The sequence below is a fragment of the Daktulosphaira vitifoliae genome, unplaced genomic scaffold (genome assembly GCF_025091365.1).
Source record: "Daktulosphaira vitifoliae isolate Bord-2020 unplaced genomic scaffold, ASM2509136v1 Scaffold_2, whole genome shotgun sequence".
Lineage (NCBI taxonomy): Eukaryota > Metazoa > Arthropoda > Insecta > Hemiptera > Phylloxeridae > Daktulosphaira > Daktulosphaira vitifoliae.
In genome coordinates, this window is record NW_026099573.1 from 15,779,889 (window position 1) to 15,795,331 (window position 15,443).

A 15,443-nucleotide genomic window follows, 5' to 3' on the forward strand; every position below is an offset into this window, starting at 1 on the left:
ATTCTCAATTGACATGTGAAAATGCAAGTAAATTTAAAATTTCATCTTCTTCTCCTGTAGTATTCAATCTGATGATTGGTTTACAGCAACTTCCATTCTTCTTTATCACTAGCTTTCACCTTCAACTCTTGACATATATTACATTATATATGATTATATACATATAGATTTGTGAACTATATTTCAGTGATATTACCCCGTGGTAGGGGGAATACCAGTCATTTGCATTAAAAAAATATATATATTTATACATATCAGATTATATTTTAAAAATCTAAGACTTTGACATAATGGTGAATAGTATGCTGCTATTTTTAAAACTAGACATTTCCTGGCTTTACTCAATCAACGACAAATACTCTACCTCTTGTCTAGGTATAAACAAATCAATAACTTCAGAAATACTGTTCTTATAAGTGTATCAACTAGTCATTTTAGCTTTGACGCGAAGCTGATAATCGATTTTGATGAAGAATATGTCAAAAGGTCACAAGTCGTATCTAGTCGAAGACATTACCCTCAAAAATAAAAAAAATTACCATCGTTCCGCGTAAATGGGGGAAATTTTCAAAAAAATTACAACTTTTAAAATCGATTCGTAATTTTTTTCACTTTTTTTCTTAAAACTACCATAATTTTTTCAAAAATTAACTTTTTCAACTTAATTTTTTTTGTATTTTTATCGTAATAGATCAATTAAATAGAAATCATAGTAATCATTAGAATCAGATTTTCAAAAATTTATATCGCAGCCCAAAAAAAAAAAAACGCATAGTAAAATAATATTAACATGAATATGAAATTTCTTCAAACAAGGAGGACTACAGTCACGGGGTAATGATTATAATTACTGAATAAAAATGAGATAAAAATCAAATGTTTTGAACATTTTTTTTTAACTCAAAAAAAATGAAAAATATTAATTGCAATAGACAAATTCGAACCTCGTACATTAAGCGTGAAGGACACTAGTGTTACCGATTCAGCAATTGTTCGTCGCTTTCGTCAGTTGATTAAACTAGTTCAAATTTTAAAATTACTTTTTCAACTTTAAAAAAGCAAAAAAAATTTGAATAATTTTAACTTTTTAGATCTTATGAACTTTTTTCTATGTCAATTAAATTATATACTAATCATCAAAGTCAGTGTATTCCCCTTGTAAGATATTTTATAATATAATAAAATACAAAACCCAGAATAACAACACAAAAATACCATGTATTAGCTAATATATATATATATATAGCTAATATATTTAGATATGAGTCGTCGGGACAATTTTTTTTTTTTTAACTTCTAGTACACAACAATACTTTTATTTTAACATATGATTGAAGTTCGGAGTAATTTTAAAATTTAAGTTTAAAAAATTAAACTATTGTGCAGAAATTGATATTTTAAAGCTTCCCTGTGATCAGGTTAAGTGTTAGATTTTCAAAAAAGTGATATCAAATGAAAGGAAAATATCTAAGGTTTAAATATTAAAATAAAATAAAGTAGATTGGTTAATTTTTTAAAAAGTTATGGTAGTTTTAAGAAAAAAAAAAGTGAAAAAAATGACGAACCGATTTTAAGAGTTGTAATTTTTTTGGAAATTTTTTCAATTTTTGAGGGTAATGTCTTCAACTACATACAATTTGTGATGTTTTAATATATTGTTCATCAAAATTGGTCCAGTGAGAGCTGAGAAAAAGTGGCAACAGACACAAAAAAACATATAGTAAAATAATACCTTCTCATCTCTGTATCGAAGCTAAAATACACACCACTTATTATTAATATGTTAGTATATATGTATTATGTTGTAGTAACTCAAAAAGAAAGAATAAATAAGAATGAAAGGGTTGGGTTGAGCTACTATTTTTGTAGTATTAAAAATATTATTACTCGGGGTATGAGTAAGAGGGTTTATAAGAAAGATAGAAGATGATAGAAAAATAAAGTGATCTTTATTTTATTAGCATGAAATTTATTGTGATTAACTGTCAGTTCTTAAATATTAATAATTCCACGAGTTTTGAAGGTTATAGATGATATGTAAGATTGAGTCATCTTGTGTATCTATCCATAGTAGTATGGTGGCTATATATGAACCTACAACATAACTCCTGAAATAGACACGTATCAAAGATATAACTCTGTAAATTTATTTGGTATATTTTGTATTATTGATAATCACATGATTTTTCTTTATGCCTACTTAATCTATGTACTTATAAATTAAATTCTAAACCTTATATATTTTTGGTGAAATTATTAGTCTCCTACCTTGATATATTCAATAAATTCTCTGAATGAAATTGATGTTGTTTTTATGCAATTACAACGTAGACACGGCGAATCACTTCTTGCATGTACCTTTTAGAATGACTGAGTGCCATTGACCGATTGAGAATATACTGACCATCATCAGATTAACATCTGAGTCAGAATGCTCATTATTTTGGGCTTTTTATATTAAGTTTGATGGTATTTTCAAAGGCAAGAAGTGATCACCGACGCTACCATTATATTTTTATTAATTGTAATTTATTACGTTTTTGTCAATAATGATCTACATTTCATAATGTTCTACCGTTTGTTCTATAAAATCTTACACATTATTTATAACCTTATGTCTAACACATTACTACTAAATATTGTTTATTANAACCTTATGTCTAACACATTGCTACTAAATATTGTTTATTATTTTCTGTTTCTTTTATATAATTATGTTTATTTATACAAAATTACATTGATATATTTTTAAACATTTAAAAAGTATATATATAGCTTATTGTTATATTGGTATACATGTCATGTTGTAATTTATTAATTAAATTCTTAAATTATACATTGTAACAATGTATATTTCAAATAAAAAAAATCATCTTATAATTACAAATAGATTCAGCCGATAACTTTTATACGTACATTGTAAACATAAACTAAAAAAAAAAAACCCAGCACAGGGGGGTCGCGGCACAGTGGTGACGTGGCATAGTTGGATCCAGTATAATGATATCTGACAGTGATTAAAATCACTATAAAAAAAAAACGCTTCGATGCAAATCTTTAGATAGTGTTTAATTTTAAAAAATTGGTGGATTATTCCAAAAGCTTCATAAACTGCTAGTTCCTTATTAATATCCTGATTAAGATAAAGTATGTCGAATGAAAAAGGGATTATTAAAAAATATTATTTCTCATAAAAAAATTATGTTGATCCATACACTTTTCAATATGTCATAGCATTATAAAGTTAAAAATGTAAAAAATAAAATCGAGAATTTTCACACAATAATAGCATTTGGTAGCCATTTTCATCACGAAGACAAGTCCAGAGGTCAAATTTTTTTTCAAATTAAAGTATATTACATTAGTTTTAATTTAAGATATATATAAAAGTGTCAGACCTTCCGGAACACTTTCAAAAGTTAAGTTGAAAAAGTTCTACTTTCTATATGCATTTTTTATATTTGAAGCCCCCCCATATATAGGGAAATAGTCTGATTTAAAAAAAAAGTATATCCAATGAAAGATGTATATAAATACTACTTCTCATGAAAAAATTGTATTGATCCATACATTTTTTAAAAAGTTATAGCACTTTAAAGTAAAAAATGTAAATTATAAAATCGAAAATTTTCACACAAAAATAGCATTCGGTAGCCGTTTTCACCATGAAGACAAGTCCAGAGGTCAAATTTTTTTTTTTCAAATTAAAGTACATTACATTAGCTTTAATTTAAGATATATATAAAAGTGTCAGACCTTCCGGAACACTTTCAAAAGTTAAGTTGAAAAAGTTCTACTTTCTATATGCATTTTTTATATTTGAAGCCCCCTCGTATATAGGGAAATAGTCTGATTTAAAAAACAAGTATATCCAATGAAAGATGTATATAAATACTACTTCTCATGAAAAAATTGTATTGATCCATACATTTTTTAAAAAGTTATAGCACTTTAAAGTAAAAAATGTAAATTATAAAATCGAAAATTTTCACACAAAAATAACATTTGGTAGCTATTTTTATCGTGAAGACCAAATAAAGTTCGAAATTTTTTTTTTTTCATAATAAAGCACATTACATTAGTTTTAATTTAAGATATATATAAAAGTGTCAGACTTTCCGGAACANAAGATATATATAAAAGTGTCAGACTTTCCTGAACATTTTCAAATGTCAAGTTGAAAAAGTAAATTTGTTGTGAAAAAGTTGTCATTTTAAAACACCCCCTGTGGGCAGGTTAAGTGTCAGATTTACAAAAAAAATATACCAAATGATAAGTAAAGACATCAAGCATCTATATAAAAAAAAATTATATTGATATGTTCATTTTTGAAAAAGTTANAATTATATTCATATGTTCATTTTTGAAAAAGTTACGGCAGATTTCAGTAAAAAAAATTTCGAAAATTTCGAAAATTAGCGATTTTTAAAATTGTAATTTTTTTGGAGGTTTCCCCCATTTACGGGGAACGAGGGAAATTTTTTCAATTTTGAAGGGTAATGTCTTCGACTAGATACAATTTGTGATCTTTTGACGTATCGTTGNATACGATTTGTGATCTTTTCACGTATCATTGAAAGAAATCGGTGAGAGCTGAGAAAAAATGGTAACAGACACAAAAAAAAAACAAATCATAGTAAAACCAATACCTACTCAGCTTCGCAACGAAGCTAAAATGTAAATATTTTGGTAACATGTTACTATATAAATCATATTATAAAAAATGAATCGGATTTCACATGAATTTATCTACTATATCCTTATATCTTATATATCCNAAATTTATCTACTATATCTTATATATCCCTTTAAATTGATTACAAGTTTTATGATTTAAAGTGTAATATATGAATAAATATTTATTATATGGTATAATATATACACCATTTATTATTCAGTAGTCTATAAATCATTCTATATTAATCATCAATTTAAATATAAAATATTTATGTCAATACTTTAAACTATTCCAAAAAATATGTCTAAATATGCATTGATACAAATCTAATGTAATAACTATAATATCGTTGAAAGAAATTGGTCCAGTGAGAGCTAAGAAATAGTGGCAATAGACACAAAAAAATATATAAAAAAACACATGGTAAAATTGATAACTTCTCAGCTTCGAAGCTAAAATACAATTTTTGTAAAAAAATTATTTTTTATATTTTTAACTTTATAATGCTATAGCTTTTTGAAAAATGCATCATTAAAATTTTTTTAAGATAAGTACTATTTATATTTTCATTTATGCGATATACTTTTTTTTTAAATCGGACCATTTCNACTTTTTTAGATATACTTTTTTTTTAAATCGGACCATTTCCAACACTGTTCTGCAACCCCACTGCACATATTTAATTTTTATAAATTCCAATAACATTCAAAGTTTTGGACTTAATTTAATAGAGACCCTTAATACACAATATTTATTAACTTATAATAAGCATTAATATATGTTTATTATGAATTAAATTCATTGCTATAATTATGTAGCTCATATTTGTGATCTTTTGACGTATCGTTGAAAGAAATCCGTTCGGTGAGAGCTGAGAAAAAGTGGTAACAGACACAAAAAAAAAAAAAAAAACACATCATAGTAAAACCAATACCTTCGCATCGAAGCTAAAATTGGTGATGCGATATCGTTAAAAAAGTATAGATGATATTTAACAGTGATCACAACACTATCATATAAAATAATTATAAGCAAGATTTTTGCTTGCTTTGAAGACATTCTTAGAGAAAGTAGATACTCTTATTAACTTAATGATTGGATTTATATAATGACGTGGAGTTTTTTCACACAGGTCACAGATGTATGGAGGGAGAAATAAGTCTGACCTTGACTGTTGTTTCATCTATAGACGATTGTTATTTCATGTAAAATATTATGTGCGGTCAGAACCAATAAATACTCTCCTTTCTACTTTATGACTTAAAACATATTTCATTTTGAGAATTAAAACACCGATTGCTTAGGATAAACTGGGGTAAAATTATACGGTGTATGAATCGAATATTGAAATTTTTAATTACATTTTATAGTTAAAAATCAATAATTGATTTAAGTAAAATTAAAACTATATTAAAAATATTATTAATTTAAAAAACTAAAAAATATTAAACTCAAAGCCACAAAAAAATTAATGAAAAGTACTCAATAGTATGTGTTTAGCGTTGATAATGGTAACATTGTTTCCGAAATATGTATCCGCGACTTTTCATTAATTTTTTTGTGGCTTTTAGTTTAATATTTTTAATATTTTTTAGTTTTTTAAATTAATAATATTTTTAATATAGTTTTAATTTTACTTAATTAATTAGCCACAAGTGATCAATTTTTATTATATAATAATTGATTTGTTTATGATATAAATCACTCTTTAAAAATACTTTTTAAAGTTAATAAATTAATTTTATAAAACTTAAATATTTTTAGATTGGATACAGAATATTTTTATGAATCAATATTAAGCAATGCCAAAATTTCATTTTCGTATAAAATTGTTATCGTGTAATTTTTAAAATAATTTTGATTAGGAGTGAAAGTTCAACGTAGCTCTAAAAAAATATGTTTCATACTTATTTTAAAATTGATAAAGTTTTAACATTATTTTATTAAATTTTAATAATTATTCTTATAATTTTTACTACAATTTTTTAGTAATGGTCTCATTTATTGAAACACATAATATTTTGAAAAAAATATATTTTGGGACTTATCCCTTTTTTTATTCATTATAATTAAATATTATATTAAATTGTAAAATTACAAAAATCAATTAAATTTCTGATTTTTTTTGTTATTTTGAGTAAAAAATACCTGGTTAAACAGTTATTTATTTATGTATTTGCTTGTCTCTTACCCATTTAATGTATTATGAGTACGCTTTAATTTTGCCTCATTTTATTACTCATTTTATAGAGTTTTAATCTCATTATTAATACTTAATTTAATACTACTACAATTTTAAAGGTCTTATTGACGGTTCTTTTCGATTATCGTAGCGTGGTACATTCTAAAGTCCTTTCGCCAGCCCCCCAAACGAACAATGTTATTTAAGTGTTGTGGGTAAATAAAACTAAAACTATATTAAATACAGAAAATTTACCAGTAAAATTTTTATAAATGTAATAAATTATTTTCGACTACATTCCATTCCAATGACAAAATTTAGTTGAATGTAATAATGGAAACGTTGTGTTTACAATTAAAACGTTTCACGGAAGCCGAATATTTAAATAATAAATTATGTTGATGTTGATAATATTATTGATAACACGTTAGATAAATTGTAATTCAAAAGTTTTTTGTAATTGAAATTTCAGAATTTTTACTTTTTAAGTGATTCTTACGTATTATTTATTACAATTACAGTATTCATGTATAATTTTTTGCGTATTTGTAAACATTTAAAAATATTTAGAATAGTAATTTATTCATAACATTAATACTAAAAATCGACTCTTTTATTTCTAATATAGTATAGTGTATTTAAACTAACTGTTTCTTAACAAAGTCAAAACTATGTTTGGATGTATTGATCAACAGAATGTTTAGTAAAAAAGTGCAGGCCGATGTGAAAAAATCGGCTCACAAAATATTAGACCCTAAAAAAGACACTGCAACCAGATTTAAACACCTCAAATTATTAATTGGTAATAAAAACACATAAATCCATTTAAGTACTTAAATTAATATTAAATTTTAACTTGTTTAGATAATTGTGATGAAAATGAATGTAAACATTTATTTGAGAATAACTATAGTAGTATCTACCAAATATTTTATGAAAATTTTTTAAATATTGAAATCAATTTAAAACAAAGAGGTAAGTAATCATTTAAAATTCATATACTATTTTATTATTGGAGTAGTAATTTTTTATTATAAAACATTAAATTGCAAATATTTTATAAATAACGGGTAGATTAAATTTTATTATATATATATATATATATATATTTTTTTTAATTAATTTATTATTAAATTTAACTTTTTTTCATATTTTATTTGCACCAAAATTTAAACAGTTACGTAAATTATTGATTTATGTAAATTTATGATTATTGAACTTTCGAATTAATTATTATTTAATTTTCTTTACCTTTTAAGTACATAACACTTAGTATAATAATTATTAATATATTTCTGTTTAGTTACTAAAATTTATAAAGATGAATTAGATACTATACTTACAATTTTGGAAAAAGTATTAACGTTATGTCCAGAAGTTGTAGCCCAAAGATGGCAATGCCACAGTATTTGTATGATTATTACAAAATTATTACATCCCGAAAATTCTTGGCGTTTAAGACGAGAAGGAATCAAGTAATTATTAAATTTGATTATTATTATTTTAAATAAATATCTAATACTAACATTTATGTTTAGATTTTTTGTTCTGTGGTATCAAGCTTTGGGTTACAGTGCTCCAGATTCTGTGCATGCAATGTTTGCAACTCTTGTCCCAAGTTTTCCCAGTCCCATACCTGAGCATCCAGGATTGATTACTCTTTGGTCAAGTCAGATTAGTACTAATAACTTCATAGATCAAAAGCAATGTATTTTTTTTCTTTAAATATTCTTATCAGAAATTATTTATTGTTGAATAATTTTGTATTGTTTTTATTTTTATAAATTAGATCCTATAGGACCTCTAGAGATAACTGTTTTATATGGGCCTCAAGCGGGGGAAAAGCAACCTGATGATCTAGTCAAATATTATCTAGAATCACTTCTTGAATTCATGGTTAATCAGGTATGTACCACTTTGTTAATTTTCGAATAAATGATAAGTTAGTTTTTTATATAAGTAATATTTTTATTTTAAAATCATTGTATAAAACCAAAACTATGTATAGGGTGAGAGTTTAACTATGATTCAAATAATATCTAGTTACAAAAATAAAATAAAAATTAATTAATTTTAATATATAAAATTTGATATAATATTTCTTTTCAAAAATATACTACTTTCTGTAATTCTTAAAAAAAAAATTTAGTTCTATCTCTCTTTACCTGTTTAAAATAATATTAACTTTAGTTTTTCAGGCGGAAACATTCATGTTTAAGTAGCTTAAAATTAAGAAAATGATTCAACTAAAAAATGACCGGTCATTGTCAACTTTAGAAATAGTATTTAGGAAGTAATTAACAATTTATTATCAAAACGAGATGCGCTGGTGTGTTAATTATTATCTCTAGGTGTTTGTAAACTACATTACTCCTAATTTAGAAGTACAAATATTATTAATATACTGGTTCAAATGTTGTTATCGATCAGTCATTTTCTTATTTTAAAGTTAGTTTAAAATATATGTTTCCATTTAAAAAACTAAATTTAATACCATTTAAGAAAGAGGATAGGGGAAAGTGCCAAATTTTTATAACTATAGTATATAGTATACTATTAATTTTGTTTAAAATTACTTGTATTTTTAATTGTAAAAAAAAATATTTGCCTTGTAAATTATAATTTTTCTATAATTTTAGGTTCCCCGAATAATATGGAAAGATCAAAAAAACTATCAGAGACGATCTTTTAACTATTTATTTGAAAAATTCAAGCAATATTATTTACCTATTATATTTCCAGATTACTCAACATCTACTGATATATACAATCCTACTATAGGTTAGTTTACTATGGTATATTACTATAATAATTTAAATTTATATTTATATTTTAATTACAGAAATTCCTGATAGTTTATTTCAAAGCAGAAGTGATGCCTATAGTAGCTGTCGAGTTTGTGTAATTAAATGGCTTGCTGGATATACTCAAGACATAAAGCAAAAGAATACTAACTATCCAAATATAACTATGATTTCAAAACTCATTGGGTATGAATGTATACTATGTTAATATTTATAAACATAACTTATAGCACTAATAACTGACAATTGGTGATCAAATAAATAATATGAATATATTTTTTATATATATTTTTAAGGGATAAATCACAATTGGAAGCATTTGAGATTGTTAGAGATACATTATACAAATCAAGAGAAAATGTAAATTTAATCCATGAAATTTTTCGACAAGCATTTTTGTTAAATTTTACTTGGGCTATGGCTATTAGAAGAACTATAGCTGTTTATAAAGAATGGATCCAACTTAGTGTAAGAAATGAAGTTTTTATTGTTATTTTTCTATTAAAAATTTTACAAACTCAATAGTTAAAATTTGTAAAAATAAAGAAAGTTTGCTTCTTAGGATATAAAATACTCATTGTGCCTTAGGTATAGACTAAAGAAGTGATTTTATATTTTTGAAAAATAGTCAAATATCTTTTAAATTAATTTTTTTTTCCTATTTTTTCTTTTGTGGTGACTACCTTGCTGTTTAAACCATTTTTAGTTTAATACCTATTAGTACTCTCATTAAAAAATGGTAGTCACATTTTCAGGTGATTAACATCATAAATAACCATAAAATGTTTTGTGTAGCAGCTTTAGATATAATAGAATTATGAGAATTAATTAACACTTTAAAAAAAAATAAATTATTGAATGGTGAATCATCATGGTAATGGAATTTTACACCATTAAGAGGTTTATTCAGAAAAATAACACGTAATTTGACAAGTTTGTTGCAGTCATCTCTACATAGTTGAACGCTTAAATTTTCCAAACAAAATTTCATTATATGATTTTTAGTGTTTTCATCTGTATTTCTTATAAATTTAGATAAGTTCAACTATATACATCTAGAGCAGTTATATATAAATTAAGCTTAGCATTGCAAACATTTTTTAATACTAATTTGGTTAGTTTTTTTTTTTTTTTTCTAAACAAAATTAGTTAGATAATAGTTAGAATAATTAGATGTTAGAATCTTTTAATATTCCTCATAGTTTAGTTAGTTAAATACTTGAAGTAAATCATATCAAATATAGTGTTAAAAAAATAAACATATGGTAAAATACCTTCTCATACTCTCTAATTACTATTTTAGTATAAATATTAGTTAGATTATAATTTATAAACTAAGTAATCATAAAATATTTAAATTTATCATATATGAACCAATTTTCTAAAAATTTAAACTGAAAATAAATTACGTAAACTATCAAATTACACTGCTTAACGCTTTTCTTTACTAAACAATATCATAGTAGATTCAGAATGAAATTTTGTCACTTATTCTGAATTTGGCCTTAGAATTATCCGATTAATTCTAGTTTTTTAGGTAAAAGTTAACTAATGAAAATAAAATAATTAATTGCTTGTGAAAAAACAATTAAAATGCACTATTTGTAACTATTTAAGAAGTACTTTCAAAATTTGATATCCATATCTCAAATTTAAGCCACTTAACATGGCCTCCAATTTTGATTTTGATGGTAATTTACAAAAACATAGTAGAACTTTTATTTATATTTTTTTTAGCTTAAACAAATAACTAGTTTAAAATACCTTTTTTTTTGAATGATAGGAAATTTTAATAAAAAATTTTAAACATTAAATAGTATTTAATTTAAAACTATTTGATAGTATTTAATTATAAATGCTTTGATGTATTTATTTTCAGGTTTCTCAACAACCTCCATTTATGTTGGAACCAGATATGTCATCTTCACAAAATTCAGATGTAAGTTCAAAAATAGTCAATTTTTTTTTTTTTTTTTTTTCAATAAAAAAATTTTTGTATTTATCAATCAGTCATTTTCTTATTTTAAAGTTAGTTTAAAATATATGTTTCCATTTAAAAAACTAAATTTAATACCATTTAAGAAAGANAATTAATGACAGTATACTTTATAGCTAAAATATTGTTAAATGTATTTTATAGAACAATATTATTCGATATGAACCAAAAATTGGAGATATAAGAGCTGGATTTCAGGTACCTTAATTTATTAATATCATTTCACATTTTATATATAAATAACTAACTGTAAAAAGGGGATAAATCCATTTGAATATTTTATTTTTTATAATTTTGTGTTAAGAAGTTGTAAATACATAATTTACTATAAAAAGAAGTCATATCTAACCACCAAAAAATCAAATATAGTATAAAAATTAAATTTTACGAATAAAAATATACATATTCTTGACAGTATTTCATCTTTCCTGAAAAATGGACTTAGTATCTGAGTAAAAATGTTCAGTATCTGCAGTTAGTTATTCATATATATAGATGATGTTTTGACCAGTGATTATTTTGTGTCAATTTTTGTTTAAATAATTTTTCATGATTTGGTTTATGTTTAAAGAATATTTTTTATTATTTGATTCTAATAAATAAACAAAAAATTTTAGTAGTTTCAACATAACTTTGATATAAAGTTGAAAGAAGGTTTTGAAATAGACCATCCATTTTTACTTCTAAGCAATATTTTTCAACTCAAAATTTTTGAAAATGTTCCGATACATTTTTAAACTGTATCAAAATAGAGCTCTTGAGTGTCTTCAATATTTAAAAAAAATATATATATATTTCAAAAACTATGAAAAATTTGCAATTTTTAAAAATAAATTCCTTATTTTCAATTTTTAAACAATTTTTGGGACATTTACATTCTATTTACATTTTTCAAATACAAATATTTTTGTTTTTGCATTACATACTCTTATATATGTAAGACAAATTTTTAATTATTTTACAGAATGTTCTACAATTATTCATGACTAATGCTATATATGTGTTTGTAACACAAAGTGGCTCTGAATATCCAGCTTTATTAGAAGAACAAGTTGATACTTGTAAAAGAGTGCTTAACATATATAGATATATGGTTATGCATACATATATGTCTGTAAAAACATGGTAAGAAATGTTTTAATAAAAAATCAATAATATTTTTATTGTACTGATTAATGAGAATTTTATACATACATTTTATGCACTGCCTAATGTTAATTTTTTATATTAACTCTTTTTTCTAGGGAACAATTATTAAATGTATTATTGAGAATAACAACTCTTGTTTTAAATAAAAAACCACCAAGACGAAAAGAAGATACACTCTCTGGAAAATTATCCCCTGCTATATTTCAGGTTATTTTAATTTAGTTGGTTATATTTATTAGTTAGCTGATCTCAAGTAGTTGGGATTAAGGCAAGAAAAAAGAAAGTTAGCTATATATAGTAACCAATTTACAATTTCATAATTAAATATTTTTCAAAAAATTAGTATTATATATGTATATATATATTTAATGCTTTATATGCTCATTAAGTCCGTAGCGGGTGGTTAGTCCATCGTCGTAGAGTGGATTGGCGACTTTAATTACCGAATTGATTTCTCGCTTGGTAAATGAAGCCGCCCTTGACCGAGTTTTGAACCAGAGGCAATGTGCATCAAGCACTACAATGTTACTGACTTGGCCACTCCGTCCCTCAGTATTTTTTGTTTAGTAGATATTATTTACCTGAATGGTTTAAGTTATATATTTGTCTGCTCATAAAAATATTTAGTTCACTTATGAATAGAGTTCAGATTTATATGTATTTATAAATTTAGTTTGAAAAGAACCAAGTTTATTCAAATTTGTTGTTGAAATATATAGTAGTGTAGAAATAATCTTCGTTTTAGGGAGAATAAACCCCCTAGTCACCAACAAAACTATAACCCCCGTAATTACACATTATTAAGTTTTCAAGTCTTTTAATACAAATTTATACTGGCTGATGATGTGTTTGGAATAAAATTTATAAATCATAAGTTCATATAAATCTGGACTCTACTTAGGAGTAATGAGGTATTAATTTTTCAAAATAAAATATTTATTCAAAAAATTTCTTTAGGAATAAAATTATGTAATGTTTTTAATAAACAGATCTAGTGAAAATACCAAAATCAGATAATTATTCTTAGGTACTTCATCATAATTATTTTGAATGCTATATTTTTTTTTTCAATTATGAAATAATATTAACATTGCATGATAATATTTTTTTGAACAAATGTTATGATTTGTTTTATTGCTTATTGTTTAACTTCTCATAAAAAAATTCATTAATATTAAATATCATTTATAAACTACATAAATTAGTAAAATTGAATAATTTGCACTGTTTGAAATCTTTAAATATCTTACAAATGTTTTTTTTTTTTTCAAATATAAAAAAAATTTGTAATTTTATTCAATAAAACTGGAATTCTGAATGGGAATAATGTGTTATGTTCGAATTTTTTAAATTACATTTTATTCTTATTATTTTTTATTATTAAACTGAATATCTCAATATATTTTTAAAATTAGAATTATCCCAGAATGATTGTATCACTCATAATATGTTAACATTGTTCAATTAAGTTACTCTTATTGATTTTCTTTTATACTCTTAAATTTACAAATTGTATACAGCAAAAAATTTGGTAATTATGTAATTAATTGCTAAAAAAACAAAATTTCAAAAAACGCCATTCATAACTATAACGAGATATACATAATTATTTGTCATTATACTTAAAATACAATAGATTTTATGTTCAGAATAAATTTAACTGCTAGCTCAGATTAAACTCAACATGCAACAATTTGCTAAGTAATCAACTAAATTTGAAGTATAAACTCATTAAGTTTTTTTGAACTTATTGACTTTATGGTTTTATTAAATATTAACTCATTATTATGAAAATAAAAAATACTGAAACACTATATGACTGATAAGTGAAATCGAATGGTACACTAATACTTAATAAAAGTTGGTAAACATTAAATCAATATATAAACCAGTATAATTTAGTGTCTTTAAAAAAAAAAAAATTTTTTTAATGAACCATTAATTACATAATTGCTTGATTTTTGCTAATTAACTTAAAAATTAGTATCAACCTGGTAATTTTAATGACTGTTTCAAAATCAGCTACGAAACTTTTTTTAGAATTAACTTACATATTGTTTGACACAAAAAAATGTTTGATTTTATGTTGGGTTATTTAACAACTTAATAAAAATGTTATTGAATAAATTAAATAATCTATAATTTATTTTGAATAATACTATATCTGAACTTACATTAATCCTGAGAATACAATTTTTTGTTATTCATTTCATTGTTAAATCTTTCTATTTTCAGACTTTGATTGTTACTTGGATAAAAGCAAATTTAAATGTACCTATTTCTGAAAACCTATGGGATCAGTTTTTAACTGTACTCTGTTCTCTTACTCAATGGGAAGAACTCATTAAGGAATGGTCGGTGAGTATTATTAGTAAAATTTTTAAAAGTAAATTAAGATAATAATAAATAAATAAAAACGGTAGCACAGTGGGGTCGCGGCATAGTGGAGACATTGCATAGTAGGGTCCAGTATAGATTTAATCTGACAGTGATTAAAATCACTNATTATATATGTATATATATATTTAATGCTTTATATGCTCATTAAGTCCATAGCGGGTGGTTAGTCCATCGTCGTAGAGTGGATTGGCGACTTTAATTACCGAATTGATTTCTCGCTTGGTAAATGAAGCC

The 15,443-nt window shown here is 23.9% G+C and overlaps 1 protein-coding gene across 8 annotated transcripts in view; it reads left to right on the plus strand.

The window, feature by feature from the left end:
- The first annotated feature begins 7,307 nt into the window (after nucleotides 1-7,307).
- LOC126899746 (ral GTPase-activating protein subunit alpha-1) overlaps nucleotides 7,308-15,443 on the plus strand; it is a 35,695-nt gene continuing 27,559 nt past the window's right edge. For 3 of the 8 annotated variants that reach the window (XM_050674898.1, XM_050674902.1, XM_050674903.1), the window contains exons 1-12: nucleotides 7,308-7,662; nucleotides 7,725-7,835; nucleotides 8,164-8,335; nucleotides 8,399-8,568; nucleotides 8,650-8,765; nucleotides 9,500-9,641; nucleotides 9,703-9,850; nucleotides 9,961-10,132; nucleotides 11,544-11,603; nucleotides 11,805-11,858; nucleotides 12,625-12,785; nucleotides 12,905-13,016. In XM_050674898.1, coding sequence (XP_050530855.1) covers nucleotides 7,557-7,662; nucleotides 7,725-7,835; nucleotides 8,164-8,335; nucleotides 8,399-8,568; nucleotides 8,650-8,765; nucleotides 9,500-9,641; nucleotides 9,703-9,850; nucleotides 9,961-10,132; nucleotides 11,544-11,603; nucleotides 11,805-11,858; nucleotides 12,625-12,785; nucleotides 12,905-13,016 — 1,524 coding nt within the window. In that variant the 5' untranslated portion in view covers nucleotides 7,308-7,556. Of the gene's footprint in view, nucleotides 7,663-7,724; nucleotides 7,836-8,163; nucleotides 8,336-8,398; nucleotides 8,569-8,649; nucleotides 8,766-9,499; nucleotides 9,642-9,702; nucleotides 9,851-9,960; nucleotides 10,133-11,543; nucleotides 11,604-11,804; nucleotides 11,859-12,624; nucleotides 12,786-12,904; nucleotides 13,017-15,044; nucleotides 15,168-15,443 lie in introns of all 8 variants that reach the window. The other 5 variants (XM_050674905.1, XM_050674906.1, XM_050674899.1 and 2 more) reach the window with 4 other exon arrangements.